We start from the raw sequence: 18,734 nt of genomic DNA, 5'->3' as shown, positions 1-18,734 counted from the left end.
TGATTCAGATGCCTCATTACTATGATGAGCTTAGGGCAGCTATGAATGCAGATTTAAGTGCATTAAAACAATCTATCTCCAAGCTTGAAGAATCTCTAACTTCTTTGTCTGAGGTAGTGCTACAAAATAAAAGAGGATTAGATCTGCTTTTTCTAAAAGAAGGAGGGCTCTGCTCGGCCTTAAAAAAAGAATGTTGTTTTTATGTGAGTCACTCCGGGATAATTAGAGACTCTATGTCCAAACTCAGGGAGAGGCTAGATAAGGGCAGGAAAGAGCAAGAAATTCAAAAAGGATGGTTTAAAAGTTGGTTCGACAAAGCTCCCTGGTTTGCCACCCTTGTGTCTACATTGGGCGGTCCCCTAATAAACTTGTTACTTTTGCTCACTTTTGGACCTTGTATTCTTAATAAGTTAGTGACTTTTATAAAAGACAGGGTTAGTGCTGTACAGGTAATGGTGCTCCGACAACAGTACCAGACTTTGCTGAAAGAAGAAGAGGGGTCGCTCTAAGATTAGAGCTACTCACAAGAAGAAGTGGGAAAATAAAGAATAAAAAAAAAATACTGACTGCCCTGAAAACATGGGCCCCGGACCCCAGCCAGATGGCCTAATTCCCTGGAACTTTTGGGAAAAACAACCACAAAATGTTTCAATGTCCCAGGTGCCTTGAAGTAAATATCTGCCCCTAGAGTTCCCCTATTTCCTCTCTGATCTTCCCCCTAGGTTGTGTTTTTGCCTTTATAAGCCTGCTAGAAAATAGGGTCGGTCATCGTCAGACTCCTCTACCCCTGCGTGGTGTATGGGTCTCGACCTCAACATGCTGGTTTGTGTGCCATTAAAACCTCGTGTGTTTGCAGCAAGCTTGACTGTTGTGGCTTTCTGGGCTCGCTATCCCTAAGACTTGAGTGAGGGTCTCCCTTTGGGGGTCCAACAGTACACCTTCCCAGAGCTCATGATCTGTACCTGCTTAATGGCCCCTGGACCTTCATGACTAAGGTGAGGAAAGGAGACCACAAACAGCCCTATCCTTTTCAACAGCAACACTGTCCTGCCAAGGTGGAGGCAGCATCCACAGCCTGAGAAGTGGGGTAAGTGTTCTTTCCCATTGCATCCAAAAGGGGTCTTGTTTGCATAGCCAGTGCCAGTATCTCTTGTGAAACTGAGCCATACTGCTAGGGAGATCCCTGTGTTGTTTACAGTACTGCTAAGTTAGACATGGGAAGAGGAACTAGAGACTTGTGATTTGGAGATCCTGCAGTAGCCTGCTCTGGCTCTGTGGAGCCTAGGCTGGCTTTGCAGTCAGAGGGCTCCCTCTAATGCCCAAGTTGCACCATGAAACATCCCCTAGAAAATAAGACAGGAGTCCAAGCGGCTTCAGGGCTAACATTGACACTGGTTTCTCTCAGACACTTTTGCTCCTGAGAATCCCAGGCGATGAAAGCCAGGGACAGGAAGAACTGGACCTGCCCCATGCCCAGACTAGTGTCAGAGCTGGTTCCCCATCTCCTACCAGTGGGAAGACAAAACAGAATGATATGGTGGGAAGATGGGTTGAAGGCCAAGAACTGCCTTGCCCTGACATGGACAAAGGCTGGTGGTGCTAGAATGCTAGCAAGCCACCTTCAAGGCTGGCTGACACAGAGAGGACAGCTGTATAGATCTTCTCTACACCACAACGTCCTGCAGGGGTGGATCTTCACCTGGCCAGTACAGGGAGAAGAAGCTTAGGAACTTCATTCCATCGAGAGGAGTTAACTTCTTGAGAACCAGCAGCTCCACCAGTGTGCAGCCTCAGGTGTCGCTGTGTGAGCTAGTCATGAGCTGTCTGGATGACTAGGCAGACATACTGGTCACCTATGTGGTTGTCCTCTGCCTCCCCAACCTGCAGAGAGATATAGGAGTGTGCTGGTAGTCCTCCTGCATATGTGCTTTCAGTACTCCTACAGCCACAGAAGCCAGCTCTACCCAGACAGTTCTAATTCCTGCATAGGCTATCTATCCTGGGCCTGATAGGCCATCCTGTTGGTTTGCTCGGTCTTAGGTCTCACAACACACTTCCCTCAAGTTTACCTCGTGCTGTTTCCTTCAACCATCCCAGCATTCATCAGCTCCATATAACACCCTACCTTAGAATCGCTGATAATCCCTGATACTTTAGGGTTTTTTCCAGGCTTGGCCGAGGGCTCTTGAGTACCTCTGAAACATCCTAGATGTTCTATGCAGCCTCCATGCATTGGTATATGACCTCTTTAGGTCCCCACTGGAACCAAGGGATGCTGGCCAGATATGAATTCTCTCCCCATTGTCTTCTTTTTGCACTTACATCTTTCTGAAATGGCTCTAGATATGGTCACCATACACTACCCTGGAAGCATCTGAGAATTTAAGGAGGGCCACCTTTCACTTAAACTTCTCCACTGACTGTCTGGGTTCCATCAGATGACAGTTGTTCCACATTGATGGGCAAACTTATGCTTTTCAGCCATGACAGACTTAGCCATGACAGGCTTTAGGCTCTGCTCTGAAGGCCCTACACATACCACAGGTAGTAGAGTCACACACATTGTATTATACCTAGGTTTCACAGGGCCTCTAGTGTAGTCTCTCCGGTGCCCTATAGTGGTGGGAACTCAAGTTTCATAGGTCCTGAGGTGTCTGTAAGCAGCCCTTTATAATAAGAGGTAAAGAAAGGTGGAAATAATATCCTGCCGTTTTGCATATCCACCACTGGAGGGTGCAATGCTGCTATGCACCTGGTGAGCCACACAACAAGTTCACTCACTAAGGCTATAAGCCTGTTACAGAGAAGCACTGCTAAACCCAGTGTTCCCAAGAACCTGGCTGTCCCCCCAGGACTGCCTGTAAAGGATTCTCCAGGACCCTTGAGGACCCAATTTGGAAATCTTAGGTGGGCAGGGTGGGAGCCAAAAGGACTGAATGGAATCCTTAGCTGGGATGTGACCTCTGGCCCCTCATTGAGATTAGCATGACCCACAGTTCTGCAAAGGTCTCTGGGTGGCTTCTTTAAAACGGGGGAGGAGAATATAGAGGATGAAGAGGAGACAAGTAAGCAGGGCCAAGACAGCATCACTGCCCATCCACACTGCTGTGGGCCCATCCTGTCCTGGGTCCTCTCCTGCCATAACTCTGAAGTAGGAAAAAAATACCCCTCCTCATAAAACTGTCTGAGATGAGGCAAGCTGGTGATCTGAACTGTCAGCCAGAAAGACATGAGCTGTCTGTGACATACACCAGTGTGCAGGATCCCAGATGAGCCTATCTCACTAGTGACGCCATTTCCTCCCCAGAGACAAGGTTAGGAGAGGCAGAGTTTGCCTGCTCTTGAAAGCTGAGCTCTCCCTTCCCCTGCAGACACAGAAATGGTACCTTCTCTGTGCCCATCTATAGTGAGTCCAGGGAGCACCCAGTGACCACACTCATGTGATTTCATACTCTGGCAGATAATATATACTGTCACCCACAGAGTCTGGATTCAACTTCAGTGGCCAAGGCCAGCTGATTTTGTCTGGACAAGACTCTGATTAGGAGGCCACCCACAGTGTTAGTGACACATTGCTTGCCGCTGAGTGGCCTTCAGTGTAGCCCTGAGTGGTCATTCCAGACTGAGCCTAGGGATTCAGATTAGCACTGGCCAGGTCAGGCTATTTGCTACCTAGTCCTATAGCTCACCTCCACTGTAGAGCAATGTGTCCTGGCTGCTGCAGCTGCTCCAGGAACCACTAGATGTCCTCCCACAGAACCTTGAGGTTCCTGTGGGCTCATCCACAGACATCTCACATTATCCCTGCTGGGAGTTAGGCTTGATGCCTGCTGTGTGGGAGCTGCCATGGCTTTTGGAGCAGAATGAGAGGCAGTGGAGGAGATGCTGTGTGATGTTCTTATTGTCCTCATTACCCAGGGAGTTCCTGCTGCTTGCTTCCAGGTCCAGGTTTAGCTCCAGCAGGTCACTGTATGGGATTCCTGATAGTTCTTATTCTCTGTGTGAAAAGCAGCACAAGAGCTAGTGTTGGAGGAACATGAAGTACTCCTGTGTTCCGGGAGCCAGTGGTGATCAGTGTCCTGCCACTTTTGAGATACATCGGGGCCTAAGCGCATAGAGGAAAGCTGCATCCTTGGACAATGAGCTCTGCATTCCCATGACAGCTAGGCAACCAGGAATAGACTTACTCCCCTGCAGGCTCCTAGCATCTCCTTTGATGTCTCTTCTGGCTGTGATTCGCTTAGCTACAGAGCAATCCTCAGCAGCCCTGGTGGTCTGTCATGCAGGTAGGAGCAGATAAAAACAGAGCCCATCATTTGCTTTGAGGTTGTATGGTCCTGGAATATGCACCTGGCATCCTTGAGGGCCTGCATGTAACATAGGCAGAGAGCTCTTCTTGGTCATGGCTCACTCCCTCTCCTTTCTCTCTCCCTCTCTTTTCCTCTCTGTCCCTCTGTCCGTCTGTCTCTGTGTCTTTCACACACACACACACACACACACACACACACACACACACACAAACACACACACACACACACACACACTCACTCATGCAGACCCATAGACATCTGTGCACACATATCCATGAAGACACATAAAAACATGTCTATACAGACCCATAGATACGTGCACACACAAACATGCAGATACACACAAACACATATCCATGCAGACACTCTGCTATACACACATATGCACACATTCGACCATGAAACACACATACACACATACACATACACACACACACTTACCCATGCAAACCCATAGACATCTGTGCACATATATCTATGCAGACACATATGAACATGTCTATACAGACACATAGATACATGCACAAGCAAATGTCCATGCAGACACTCTGCTATACAAACATATACACACATACAACCATGAAACACACACAGACACACACACAGATACACACACACACACAGTATCAGTAGCAGCAGTACAATAGGGCAGACTCAGGGCAGAGCTGTGTCCACCATTTCTCTGAGTCAGTATAGTTGGTCCACATGTTTTTGGGTGTCACATCTTAACCATATAAGTACTTGTCATGATGTGTCTGTAACCATGAACTGGCAATCACTGAGCTTCCAGATAAGGGTGGGCATGTGTGCAGAGCACTGATGGGTCTCCTTTCAACAAGGATCCCCAAACCAGGAGAAAGAGGACCAGTTCTGTGTAGTGTCACATTCCTGAATGTTTGCTATTGTGGTTACCTTCGTGCTGCTGTTTGGAATAGTCCTAGGCTGTGCTGAAACCTGGTCCCATGTTCGCAGGTGCTCATAGAAGTGCACACTTGGGTAAAGCACTACAGTGGAGGTGAGCCATAGGACCAGTTCTGTGGGTCATGCTAATCCAGATGAAGGGCCAGACAGAGGTCACATCCCAGGTAAGGACTCCATAGAGCCCTTGTGTCTACTTGCACCCTGCCCACCTAAGATTTCCAAATTGGATCCTCAGGGTCCTGGAGAATACTGTACAAGCATCCCTGGAGGTACAGGTTGAGAACAGTGTGGAGCTCTCCAGTGTTGGAAATGCAGAACTGCAGGACATTATTTCCACCTTTCTTTACCTCTACCTTGTTCTAATGGGCTGTTACCAGATGCCCTGGAGGCCTAAGAAACTTGAGTGCCCACCACCACCATAGAGGCCCAGAGAGACTGAATCCATGGCCCTGCAAAACCTAGAGAGAGGACAGTATGGGCTCTGTGTTACTGGACTGGCTCTAGACTGGCATGAAGGCTGACTGACCAGGAAGTTTTAATGGTGCTAGATTCAGAGAGAGTTAGGAACAGATAGAAACTGGGAGGAGAGAGCATGAGAGTCAGTCCCAGCAGAGTCTAGGCCCAGAGTGATGCCAGCCCATTTAATAAAGCTGCATATGCCCTCCAAAAGGGCTCTCAGCTCCAGGCAGTACTCTGAAGAACTGACCAAATAACAAGTCTTGTGTGTGACTCTCCACCTGTGGTATGTGTAGGGTCCTGAGACCAGAACTTAGTCTGTCATGGCTGAAAAGCATAAATTTGCCCATCAACGTGGAGCAAATGTCAGATGATGAAACCCAGGCAGTCAGTGGAGAGCTTTGCTTAAGTTCAAAGTGGCCCTCCTTAAATTCTCACATGCTTCCAGGGTTATGTGTGTTGACCACATCCAGGGCCATTCCTCAAAGAGGGAAGTACAAAAAGACAATAATGGGGAGAGAATCCTGGTCTGACTGGAATCCCTTAGGCCAGTGTGGACCCAAAAAGGTCATATATACCAAGGCATGGAGAATGCCTAGATCATCTAGTATCTTTCCGAGTCACACAAGAGCCCACAGCCCAGCCTGGGAGAACACAATTGTATCAGGGATCATCAGGGATCCTAGGGAGGGTGGGATATGGAGATGATGCATGCTGGGGTGGTTAGAGGAAACAGCATGAGGTAACACAGAGGGAAGTGTGTTGTGAGAGCTAAGACTGGGCATACCAACAGGAAGTCCTATCAGGCACACGACAGGTCTCCTATGTCTGACTTAGAAAGGTCTGAGTAGAGCTAAAAGTCCTGGGATTGTAGAAACAACAAAAGTTCAGGATGAAAACAAACACCATACTGTTGTATGTCTCTGCAGAATGGGGAGGCAGAGAATGGCCACATGGATGATCAGTATGCCCTCAGCCTGGATGGACACTGTGTGTCTGCCCAGTCATCCAGACAGCTCATGACTAGCTCACACAGCGAGACCTGATGCTGGACACTGGTAGAGGTGCTGGTTCCTCCAGAGAGTAACTCTGCTCAATGGAATGAAGTTCCTAAGCTTTCTCTCTCTGTACTGGCCAGGTGAAGACCCACCCCTGCAAGACATTGTGGTGTAGGCAAGAGCTGTACAGCTGTCCCGTCTGTGCCAGCCAGCGTTGAAGTTGGCTTACTAGCATTCAAGCACCACCAGCCTTTAGCAATGTCGGGACAAGGCAGTTCTTGACCCTCAATCCTTCTGCCCACCATATCAGTCTCCTTGGCCTGCCCACTGGTAGGAGATGGGGAACCATCTCTGAGATTAGCCTTTGGCATGGGTCAGGTCCTATTCTTTCTGTCTCTGGCTCTAAGCTCCTAGGATTCTCAGGAGCAAAAGTATCTGAGAGAAGCAAGTGTCAATGTAAGCCCTGAATCCACTTTGACTTCTGTCTGACCTTCTACAGAAGGTGTCATTGTGGGACTTGGGCATTAGAGGTAGCTCTATGACTGCAAAGCCAGCCTAGGCTCCACAGACCCAAAGCAGGCTACTGCAGGATCTCTAAATCACAAGTCTCTAGTTCCTCTTCCCATGTCTAGCTTAGAATTACTGTAAACAACACAAAGATCTCCCTAGCAGCATGGCTCAGTTGCACAGGAGATGCTGCCACTTGCTATGCAACCAAGACCCTATTGGATGCAATGGGAGAGAACACTTAGCCTTCTCCTCAGTCTGTGGGCTGCCTCTACCTGGAAGGGCAGTGTTTCTGGTGCAGTGGTATAGGCCCGCTTGGGGTCTCCTCTCCTTGTCTTAGTCAAGGAGGTCCAGGGACCATTAAGCAGGTGCAGTTCATGGACTCAGGGAAGGAATAGGGTTGGTTACCTACCCATGGAGCCCTCAGGATTCCTTTACTGCCCAAGGTCCAAAGAAGTACTTCTTGATGTCACTTTACTTGGACAAGAGGAGGCGTGTATGTCACTACTGATCACAGTAATTGTGATCAAACCACGGACCCATTGGTGTGTGGGCCACATCTTGACATCCTTCTCACATTTGTGAGAGTGGAGCAGAAGATTGCCTGGCTGGGTTGGGCACATTCTCCTCATATAGGCCTTGATAGCCATGATAGACTCCCCACAAAAAACTTTACAATCTGTCTGGAAAGACAAGAGCAAAGTCCACCATGTGTACCAGTCTACAGCACAATTAATACATGGTGTAAGCTCTAGTGACCTACAAAGACACTGAAGACAGAACACAGCAGGGGCCTGACAAAGCTGTAACTTTGCCAGAGGTTGTATGGCTTAGGCAAAAGAACAAGCATGGCTGTAGTAGTTCCTGAAAGCCTGGCTCTCTGTCACTGCTATTTTGGGGTTTCTTAGGAAATCAAATTGATGGAAGCCTGGAGCAGGTGAGTGAGCTAGGTGTTCCTGTATGGGATGTGGTCACAGTGCTCAGACAAGGCCCCAAGGACATCTGGTAGGACAGCCAGACTCCTGTTGATGATAGAGGTCTCCTTCACTGTCAATTCAGTGACCCTAGACAGAGCTGTAAAGTATGGAAACCAGCCATAGGTGAGCATGCCATTGGGACAGGAACCAGGCAGGCAGAGATGCCTCTTAGAAGGGACCATGTGACTCTGCACAGTTTCTGGAAAGGCACCATGGCCTGATAGTTATTGAGTCCCCTGGTTGGTTAATAAATTCCTTTTAACTGTGGATAGACACTGCTAGACACAGACCACAAGCATGAAGGCCCATCAGAGGGTAAGAAAAATCTAACGGGGCCTTCCATGCCAGTTTAAAATCTGCCTCCACTGTGTTGGCCTTTGCTGATGCTGGCATTCATGGAAGATTAGATCTAGTCCAAACTCAGCTGCCCACTCGCTGCTGGCCAATCCATGAGTCCAAGGCCAGAGCTGTCCAGCATGGACTGCAGAGTCCACTAGAGTGGTTTGCAGACATGAAGCACAGGGTGGCATGATCCACTAATTACCAGAACGTGCTTTCTCATGTAGGGAAGCTTGGCTGCACTTTAGGCCTGGGGTCAGGAGAGTAGAAAACAGAGGGTCACAAAGGTCTTCCAAGCCTCACACGTAGCTGAAAATCTATATACTCTTGGGACACCACTTCTCATTTTACTCAAAAATACAGAGAGATTAGGGTAACAGTTCTTGCCCCTTTGGGGGAAAACAAAATATGTTACATGGAAGAGGGTTGAGGCAGTGTCTGATCAGTACCCGCCAAGCAAAATGATGCTGTTGAAAAGTACTTGTGCTGGTGTAAACTAAAAACTCACACAACAGTTGTCTGCCCTATTTCAAGCAAACCTGATATTCTCGTTCAATAAGTTTTCAGAAACACTGTATGGGCTCTTCTGCTCAAGGTAGCAATTTGTCCACCTTGCTATGTGCTTTCCCCAAAAGAACCTCTTAGAAACACTTCTCAAAACTTAACCAATGTACCCTCATTGTGCAAACAAAGCAAAACTCCCATGTCAAAGAAAGCAAGCAAGAAAGAAAGAACGAAAGAAAGAAACAGAGAAAGAAAGTAAGGAAGTAAGAAAGAAAGAAAGAAAGAAAGAAAGAAAGAAAGAAAGAAAGAAAGAAAGAAAAAAGAAAGAAACAAAGAAAGAAAGAAAGAAAGAAAGAAAGAAAGAAAGAAAGAAAGAAAGAAAGAAAGAACAAACCACAATAGACAGGTAGTTTCACTAAATAAAGAACAGGCTTCTGCACATAGTCTGGGAATCCCTTAGTATACAACTGGGACTCTCTAAGCACCATGAAGCAGTCATTCCCCAAGCCCTGACTACAGTGAGCACGTCTTGGAACAGGCTGTTGCTAGTTAATAAACTATGGTGCCTTTACCAGTTTCTTCCCTTGCAGAAGTGTCACCATGGCAAGACAGATTATAACTCTCTATACTGCCTTTTCATGAGCGTGAGAACTAGCCTGCATTGGGACCTGCTCTGTCCAGGGTTCTGCACTTCTGCAGAAGGATATGGAGTCCCAGGGTAGCAGCTGTCCAGCATAGCATGTGAGGCCATGAACTGCCTGTGTTTAAGTCCGGGAGTGACTCTCATATGGTCGAGTACTGCATGACTTAGGTGGCTAACATCTAACCTCCTTCCCTGTATGTCACTGGCATTTCCAATTTGGGGATTGGCTTCATGGATGTGTTATATACTGGACAACTGGCAACTAGAGCTTGTGTTTCATTTAGGATGCATCTGTGTCCTATCTGTGTCCAATCAAAGTCAGAAAGTCCACCATCTTTTCTGACTTCCTTCCCTCCCTCTCCCCATCCAAAGCCTGGTATCACAAGGGCCTCCTTGATGTGGGCTCTAGACCATCAATGCTCACTGCATTGCTCACTTTGGTCCTCCAGGAATGGTCTACTATACAGGGAACTGTCCTGGCACAGGTGTGAGCTTACCTTCCTTACTGCCCGCAGAGAAAGCTGGGGTCACAGTAGCATTGATATTCAAGTGAGACCTGCAGAGTTCTTGGGCACCAGGGTGGGGTGTTGTACTCTGAGCTGCATGCCTCTATGAATGAGCCCCACAAACTCCATGGCACTGGTGACAGGCCTGGCAAAGGACAGCACCAGTCAGAAGAATCCCAGGTTGATCTGGCAAAAGGCAACTGCTCTGTGCTCAAGGTAACCTAAATGTACTCAGCTGACAGACAGCTCTCATATTATCCAAGGATGCTCAAGAAAGTAGGCTGCGGATGGACAGAAAGTTCAGTGGTTAAGAGCCTGGCTGATCTACCGGAGGTCCTGAGTTCAATTCCAACCACCACGTCATGGCAAACAATCTATAATCTGATCTGATGGCCTCTTCTGGGACACAGGTATACATGCAGGTTGTGCACTCATATACATTAAATAAATGAATGAATGAATAAATAAAGCATTTAAAAATAAATAAATAAATCTAAAAAGAAAGGAAGGATAAATGATGGAGAAAGGATGACTGACAGGGAATGAAGGAAGGAAGAAAAAAAGGGAGGAAAGAAAGAAAAGAAATGAAAAGAAAAGAAAACCAAGAGAGAAACAAAGAAACAAAGAGAGGAGAGAGGGAGGGAGGAAATAAGGAAGGGAGGAGGGAAGCTTGCTAGGCCTAGAGAAATAGGCCTGTAAAAGTAGATACTCAAGAAGCAAGTGGGGGGTAGTCACAAGTTCAAGACTAGTCTGGTCTACAGAATGAGTTCAAGGCCAGCTTGGACAACTGAGTGATACCCACTATCTAAATTTGAGGAGGATCTAGGCTCATAGCTCAATATAGAGCACTCATATAGGAATCAGTCAGCTGGCCATTGGTGACTTGCTCACTCTGAAATACACAATGGTGTTAGAATCCACTACTCTATTTGCTATATCCTTAAGGATTTCGTTTTTTTTTTTTTAATATTTTTATTACATATTTTCCTCAATTACATTTCCAATGCTATCCCAAAGTCCCCCATAGCGCCCCCCACTTCCCTACCCACCCATTCCCATTCTTTTGGCCCTGGCATTCCCCTATATTGGGGCATATAAAGTTTGCAAGTCCAATGGGCCTCTCTTTCCATTGATGGCCAACTAGGCCATCTTTCGATACATATGCAGCTAGAGACAAGAGCTCCGGGGCTCTGGTTAGAACATCATGTTGTTCCAACAATAGGGTTGCAGATCCCTTTAGCTCCTTGGGTACTTTCTCTAGCTTCTCCATTGGGAGCCCTGTGATACATCCAATAGCTGACTGTGAACATCCACTCCTGTGTTTGCTAGGCCCCAGCATAGTCTCACAAGAGACAGCTATATTTGGGTCCTTTCAGCAAAATCTTGCTAGTGTATGCAATGGTGTCAGCGTTTAGAAGTTGATTATGGGATGGATCCCTGGGTACGGCAGTCTCTAAATGGTCCATCCTTTCATCACCGCTACGAACTTTGTCTCTGTAACTCCTTCCCTGGGTGTTTTGTTCCCAATTCTGAGAAGGTGCACAGTGTCCACACTTTGGTCTTCATTCTTCTTGAGTTTCATGCGTTTAGCAAATTGTATCTTAAATCTTGAGTATCCTAAGTTTTGGGCTAATATCCACTTATCAGTGAATACATATTGTGTGAGTTCTTTTGTGATTGTGTTACTTCACTCAAGATGATGCCCTCCAGGTCCATCCATTTGGCTATATCATTAAGGATTCCGTTTTTAAGATATGTTGGGCAGCAGATCACATCTATGAAACAAAACTTAAGCTACACTCTCATTGCTGTCAGAGTGTCAGGTGGATGATGAATGCTTGCCTTAGCAGAGCTACATGTTATCCAGGGCCCATCAGTAAAAAGCTGATTCCTAGTACTTCCTGCATTACAGTTAAAGGTATGCCTTCCTGTAGGCTTTTCCAGCAGTGGACATAGCCTGGAAACCTTCCCTCTATGGACCCTTGAGTGGGCAGCCGGCCTGTATTCTCAGAATTGAGCAAGTCAGGTCTAGTCTGGCAGGTCTGGTGCCTCTTGCATCCCATGGTGAATAACACTGGCACAGTTGCACTCATCTTGAAGAATGACCATACTGACATTTAACGAATAAGTTGGTTCTCATTTTCCCCTAATGATCCATTATGGCTTCCTATAAAATAGATATGTATACTTGTTCTTGACTGAGTGTGTGTATGTGTTTGAGTGTTGGGGATGGGCGTCTCTAAGACCCTTCCTCAAACCTGGATGATACCCATTGGCTTTCATGTAGACTTTTTTTTTTTTGGTGGTATAAAAACATTGTTTAATATTTTCGCTTTAAGAAATATGTTAGGGACATTACGAAAGTTAGATAACAGGTGGGTTATATCTTTAAGGTAGTCAATTAATAGGAATAATCTAATAATAGTGTCAGGCTATTTCTGAGACTTAAAACTCACTGCATAATAGGTTGTTATTTCCAGGACTTGTTTTTTTTAATTTTTAATATTTTTATTACATATTTTCCTCAATTACATTTCCAATGCTATCCCAAAAAGTCCCCCATAGCGCCCCCCACTTCCCTACCCACCCATTCCCATTCTTTTGGCCCTGGCATTCCCCTATATTGGGGCATATAAAGTTTGCAAGTCCAATGGGCCTCTCTTTCCAGTGATGGCCGACTAGGGATTACCTTCTTGTTGTTTCGAAAGGTAATCCCTCAACAAACCTAAAAGATCACTATCTCATGTAGACTTTTAAAACTTATACAGTTATTTAAAATTTTTAAAGGTTTTAAAAAATTTTTCCACACTTTCCAGTGTGTGTGTGTGTGTGTGTGTGTGTGTGTGTGTAATTACATATAAATCTCAGGGTTAGTACCTGCAGCCATAGAGCTCACCCAACCTCATTTTTCTTCATTTTTTAAACAGCTTGATTAAGATATATTTGATATATAAAGCCTGTACATGTTGGGAGTGAGCATCTTGATGTTCTGATAGACATGTACATTGTGAGATACAGCATTCCAGCTGGCTAAGTTCCCTGTTGCTTCTGCATATTGGCCTTAACATACAGTGCACCTATGGGCCATACATTAAGCAAACTCCATGAACTGCTTCATAGATAGGTTGATAGCACTGACTCCATCCCAGGCACAGTTGGAGTGGGCTGCTCTAAGGTTGAGTACCAGCCTGCAGGACACAGGTCCCCAGGAGCACCTCTCCTCAGGGACAGCATGAGTACCTCTGAACGTCCCTCCTGGGTTGTCACCTTCTGGCACTTAAACCAAAAGATCACTGTAGAATTGTATTTGACCAAAAGGTCAAAGTTTTTGTTGTTATAGATTTCTACTATGGAAACAAACTTTGGGCTTCTTGAATGGTTTTCTGAACCAAGCCTTGGAGAAAAACAAGACCTAAGGCATGAAGGAAATCCCGAGCTCCTCACAGAAAGCACTATAAGAATAGCATTCAACTCAAGAAGCTGGACTCCAGAAAACCAAATAGCCCAATTTAAAAATGGGGTACAGAGCTAAACAAAGAATTCCCCGCTGAGGAATGCCAAAGGGCTGAGAAGGCCCTTGAAAAAAATGTTCAAAATCCTTAAGCATCAGGGAAATGCAAATCAAAACAACCCTGAGATTCCACCTCACACCAGTCAGAAAGGCTAAGAAAAAATTCAGGGGACAGCAGATGCTGCCAAGAATGTGGGGAAAGAGGAACACTCCTCCATTGCTGGTAGGATTGCAGGCTGGTACAACTACTCTGAAAATCAGTCTGGCAGTTAAACAGAAAATTGAACATTGTACTAACAGAAGATCCAGCAATACCTCTCCTGGGCATATATACAGAATATGTTCCAACTTATAATAAGGACACATGTTCCACTATGTTCACAGCAGCCTTATTTACAATAGCCAGAAGTGTTCACAGCAGGCTTATTTATAATAGCCAGAAGCTGGAAAGAACCCAGATGTCCCTCAACAGAGGAATGGATACAGAACTTGTGGTACTTTTACACAATTGAGTACTACTTAGCTATTAAGAACAATGAATTTATGAATTCTTAGGCCAATGGATGGATCTGGAGGATATCATCCTGAGTAAGGGAACTCAATCACAAAAGTGGATATTAGCCCAGAAACTTTGTATACCCAAGATACAATTTGCAAAACACAAGAAAATCAAGAAGAGGGAAGACCAACAGGTGGATACTTCACTCTTTCTTAGAATGGGGGACAAAATACCCATGGAAGGAGTTACGGAGATGATGTTTGGAGCTGAGACAGAAGGAAGGACCAGCCAGAGACTGCCCTACCCAGAGATCCAACCCATAAACAACCACCAAACACATTCACTATTGTATATGCCAAGAAGGACCCTGATATAGCTGTCTCCAGTGAGGCTATGCCAGTGCCTGGCAAATACAGAAATGGATGCTCATAGTCATCTATTGGATGGAACAGAGGGCCCCCAATGAAGGAGCTAGAGAAAGTACCCAAGGAGTTGAAGGTTTCTGTAACCCTATAGGAGCAACAACAATATGAACTAATCAGTACCCCCAGAGCTCATGTCTCTAGCTGCATATATGGCAGAGGATGGCCTAGTTGGCCATCAATGGGAGAAGAGGCCCTAGTCTTGCAAAGATAATTGACCCAGTACAGGGGAATAACACGGCCAGGATGCAGGAGTGGGTGCGTTGGGAAGTCTGGAGGGGGGGGGGCAGGGTATAAGGGACTTTCAGAGAGTAAACTAGGAAAGAGGATAGCAATTAAAATGTAAATGAAGATAATATCTAATAAAAATTTAAAAGAATAGCTTTCAAGGGCAGATGGTTACAGTTCTAGGAAACACAAAGTGCATGAATTAAGAAATATTGTGGCCCCATTGGCAGCAGGGCCACTGGGGAAAAGAAATCTGGTACCCCGTGGATGAAAGCTGTCTTGAGAATAAGCCTACTTCATAGGAGTTGTCTGTCATATGATTCCATATTAACAGGTGCCATTGGTATTCTGCACTCAGTATATGAGGTTATAATAAATATAGCATAAACCCAGAAGCCTACAGCTGCTCTTTGTAGCCAGCAGGCAAGTCGGCTTCTTAGCAGTTCTCCCAACCAAGATTTGTTCACTTGAAAGTCGATTTGGTGAGGAGAAGAATGAGGCCAGAGCTCCTTCCTTACACCCATTCTGTCCACTTGGGCTACTAGCCTGTGCCTCACAAAGTCTGCCTAAGAACACCTCAGGCTCACAGACAGTAACTGCATGCCTTAGAGAGAAAACAACAAAACCTAACATGGCAAAAGTGGCCAGCAACACTTGCCTTTCTCTTCCCTCCCCTATGTCTCCCAGCTCCCACTCCAGGCTGAGATGGAAGCTCAGGAACATTGATCACACACAATGGTTCTTGGTCTTTGGGGGAATCCTGGCTTCCCAGACACTTGAACAGTAAAGCTAACTGCATTTGACAGCTGAGTCTTCCCAGGAAGATGCTCTAAGAAAGGGGCTGAAGTCCAAAGTGGTCAGAGGGATGCTTTGAGTCAAATTCAGCTAAGCTGAGACTTCCACCTAGAGCTCAGCCCCTCATATATCCTACTAAGCTGCACTGCTCTCTCATTCTGGGTTTGGTTTTTAGGATAGAAAGCTTTATGATACACATCTATGCATTTCCATATTTCTGATCAATGCCCAGCACACAGGAAGATAGGATCTGTTTGGTTAATAAAGATGACAAGGGAGATTAATCCAGAAGAATCTGTGCCAAATCCAGAGTTAGAGGGATGGAGAAGGGTGAAGGATATAAAGATACCTACCCCCAACACACACAGACACACTTGCACACACACCTGCACTCACACCTGTACTCACACCTGTACTCACATACCCATACACACACACAAACACACACACACACACACACACACACACACACACAGGACCATACACCCAGGCCTGGTTTACAGTTTTGTATGTGGGCAGAAGAACCTACAGCAAGCTATACCGGGTTTGTGGGAGTCACCCATTCATGCCTTGAACCTGTTGCTCTCAAAATTTGGTCTACTGTGAGTAGGAAGCAAAGAGTAGAAGGTACTCCATATTTTATCTATGGTTCTCTTTGAACCTGAAGGAGATGAGATATGGGGAGGTTGAACTGGACCCATTTCCCAACTGGAAGAAGACAAACTCCCAACACTGTCAGGTCTATCCTGACCCAGCATCTCTCTCTGCCCATTGGAAGACTTCAGACACGGAGAGATGCAAGTTCATGTTGGGCTATAATGTTGTCACAGGCTCCTGTGCTTGAACAGTTGTTGTCAACTGATGGAACAGTTTTAGAGGGTGAAGCTTGGTAGGAAGATGTAGGCTAAACAGGGCCAGGTCTTGAGAATTATAGCCCAGGCCCTTTCTGGCCTGAGCTCCCAGGTTCCTAAAGAGTGCCATATGCCAAAGTCACTTGCTTTCTTGTCCACCCATCAAGCTTTGCTGTCCTGACCGACTATGACCCCCACAGCACACTGATGAGTAATGTGACTTGCCATGAGTAGAAGCTAGTGATCTCATTTCTAGATAGTTCCCTGGATCTTCTACAGCTAGCAGGTCTTTTCAGGGCTGCTCAGACCCAAGGTCTTGGGATGCTTCTGAGTTTCCTTGCTGCCCTGATCATAAACTGTAGTTTGTAAACAGAAATGTGATCTACTGAATGGGAATGCTTGCTTCAGACTCACCAAGATGCACCTTAACATGCAGTTAAGGCTGAAAATCTGAGTGTGTTAGTCAAGTTCATGGTCCATGGAAATATGGTGATGTGAAAGTCAGAATGTTATGAAGACAGGTTTATCCATCTATGAATATCTAGTTTCCTACTGACAGGCAAGAAGCAAGCTTGTGGATGTGGGTGCATGTTCTGCAGGACCACTCTCATCCTCAAAGCTGCATATCTCTGAGGATTGCACAGTACCTGTCTCTGACCCAAGCTGGCAGGTCTTCTGGAAACAACAGCCACAAATCCTAGAGAATTAGCAAGGGTTTTGCAACATTTCTTTTCCAGAAGCAGTTAGCACATGCAAATTCACAAACACATCTCTTCATGTGCACAAAGATTTAATGAACACTGGTTTGAAGAGGCAGAAGTGGGCATCCTTACATCATTGTCTGACACTGTCCTTATGTCATTTTCTGGTTCTGAGGTTTAAGATATGAAAAGGCAACACAACATGAGGAATCCCCCAAACCAAAAGCACACTCAAGGGCAGGAGCCTAAAGAAACCAACCTCACTTCTCTGTAAGATTGCTGCATGCATGATGTGACCTCACTTCTTCATTGGATAGCTACCTGCAGGGTATGACCCCAGGAACCAGCATTTCCAGCCTCAGGGCTATGAAGACAAAGAGGGGAAGCCAGAAAAGTGGCCTTCCAAAGGGGATCCAGTGACAGCCATGGGTCAGCACACAAAGACCACAGTATCCAGGCTGTCCCACTGAGACAGTCTATTGAAGACCAGCTTGGCTGCCTTCCTCCTAGGACTTTGGTTAATAAAATGAGTAGCAGTGGCAGCAAGCATCCTCTAGGGATGTGAAAATGAATCTGGGAAACCTTGATGGGGCAATTTACATAGGAACCTTTTTGATGGCTGAAGTTTAGGCTCCCTAGGATCAGCAGGAATAGAGGTGTATCTACTCTGCCCTCCCTCTCCAAACTCAACCCTACCCACCCCCTCTACTGTGAAGTTTTACTTGGAGCTCTCTCAGAAACTCCTCCCATGTAAACCCTTAGGGAGATGGTGCAGTATGTGTGTCAAGAACACCCAGAAGCAAGTTGCTGCTGCTAAGGTTGGCTGAGTGGCCTCTGACAGGAGCAGCAGCTATGTCCAGCTTCCAGCCCAGGCTTGATTTCTAGGGGCTCAATCTGCCTGACCCAATTCTTTGCACAGTACCTTCTGCCTGCCCTGAGTCCTCACCACAGGATATACCTCAAGAGTTCTTCAGATGCTCTGGGGATGATCCCAGAGTCTTCATCAACACCTGAGAGCAACCCAGACTCATTCTCAGAGTGCAGTCCAAACATGGTGTAGCCATAATTCTTACATTGTACCTGACATTCAAAATGTATTTAGGATATCAAAATGTAAATGGAGTCTGGGGCCATTGACTCCAGAGAGATTTACCAAGTTACAGAATGCCAATGCTCCCCTACGACTCTGTTCTTTGTCAATCAGATTTTCAATTGCCCACATGTCGTGTCCAACTCGACCAGCAAGCAAAACACAACCACAGGTTCTTCTTAAAGCAGTTTTACTCAGGCAGCTTCTTTCTTAAAATCCCCCAGCCTCTCTGGTTACAAGTGTTTTTTTCCACTCCAGCCTCAACCACGCCCCCACCAATCACCACAGGTCACATCAACTCACCAGGCAGGCTTGCTCAGCCAATCATAGATTAAGAGCAGGCCATCCACCAAACATGGGCATGTTTACTGCCTGGAGCAGATTTCCATCTGGCTGGCCAGGAAGTTCGGAATGGCTCTCCACAATTCCCCCTTTCATTATTTTTTTTGAACAAGCTCCGTGGGTGAAGATAGAGG

General features: G+C 46.1%; 1 protein-coding gene across 1 annotated transcript in view; it reads right to left on the bottom strand.

Annotated features, from left to right (window-relative positions):
• Kif25 (kinesin family member 25) overlaps positions 1–18,734 on the bottom strand; it is a gene marked incomplete at its 5' end in the record, with an annotated part of 73,331 nt that overhangs the window by 15,399 nt on the left and 39,198 nt on the right. The window contains 6 exon segments of the mRNA XM_085832678.1: positions 8,121–8,266; positions 10,153–10,215; positions 10,218–10,306; positions 10,383–10,391; positions 13,391–13,555; positions 18,127–18,248. Coding sequence (XP_085688804.1) covers positions 8,121–8,266; positions 10,153–10,215; positions 10,218–10,306; positions 10,383–10,391; positions 13,391–13,555; positions 18,127–18,248 — 594 coding nt within the window.

This window comes from Mus caroli, unplaced genomic scaffold (assembly GCF_978045245.1).
Source record: "Mus caroli unplaced genomic scaffold, Mus_caroli_1 scaffold_18, whole genome shotgun sequence".
In the NCBI taxonomy this organism is placed as follows: Eukaryota; Metazoa; Chordata; class Mammalia; order Rodentia; family Muridae; genus Mus; species Mus caroli.
Note: the sequence above shows the minus strand (reverse complement) of the source record. Positions and strands in the feature narration are given on the sequence as shown.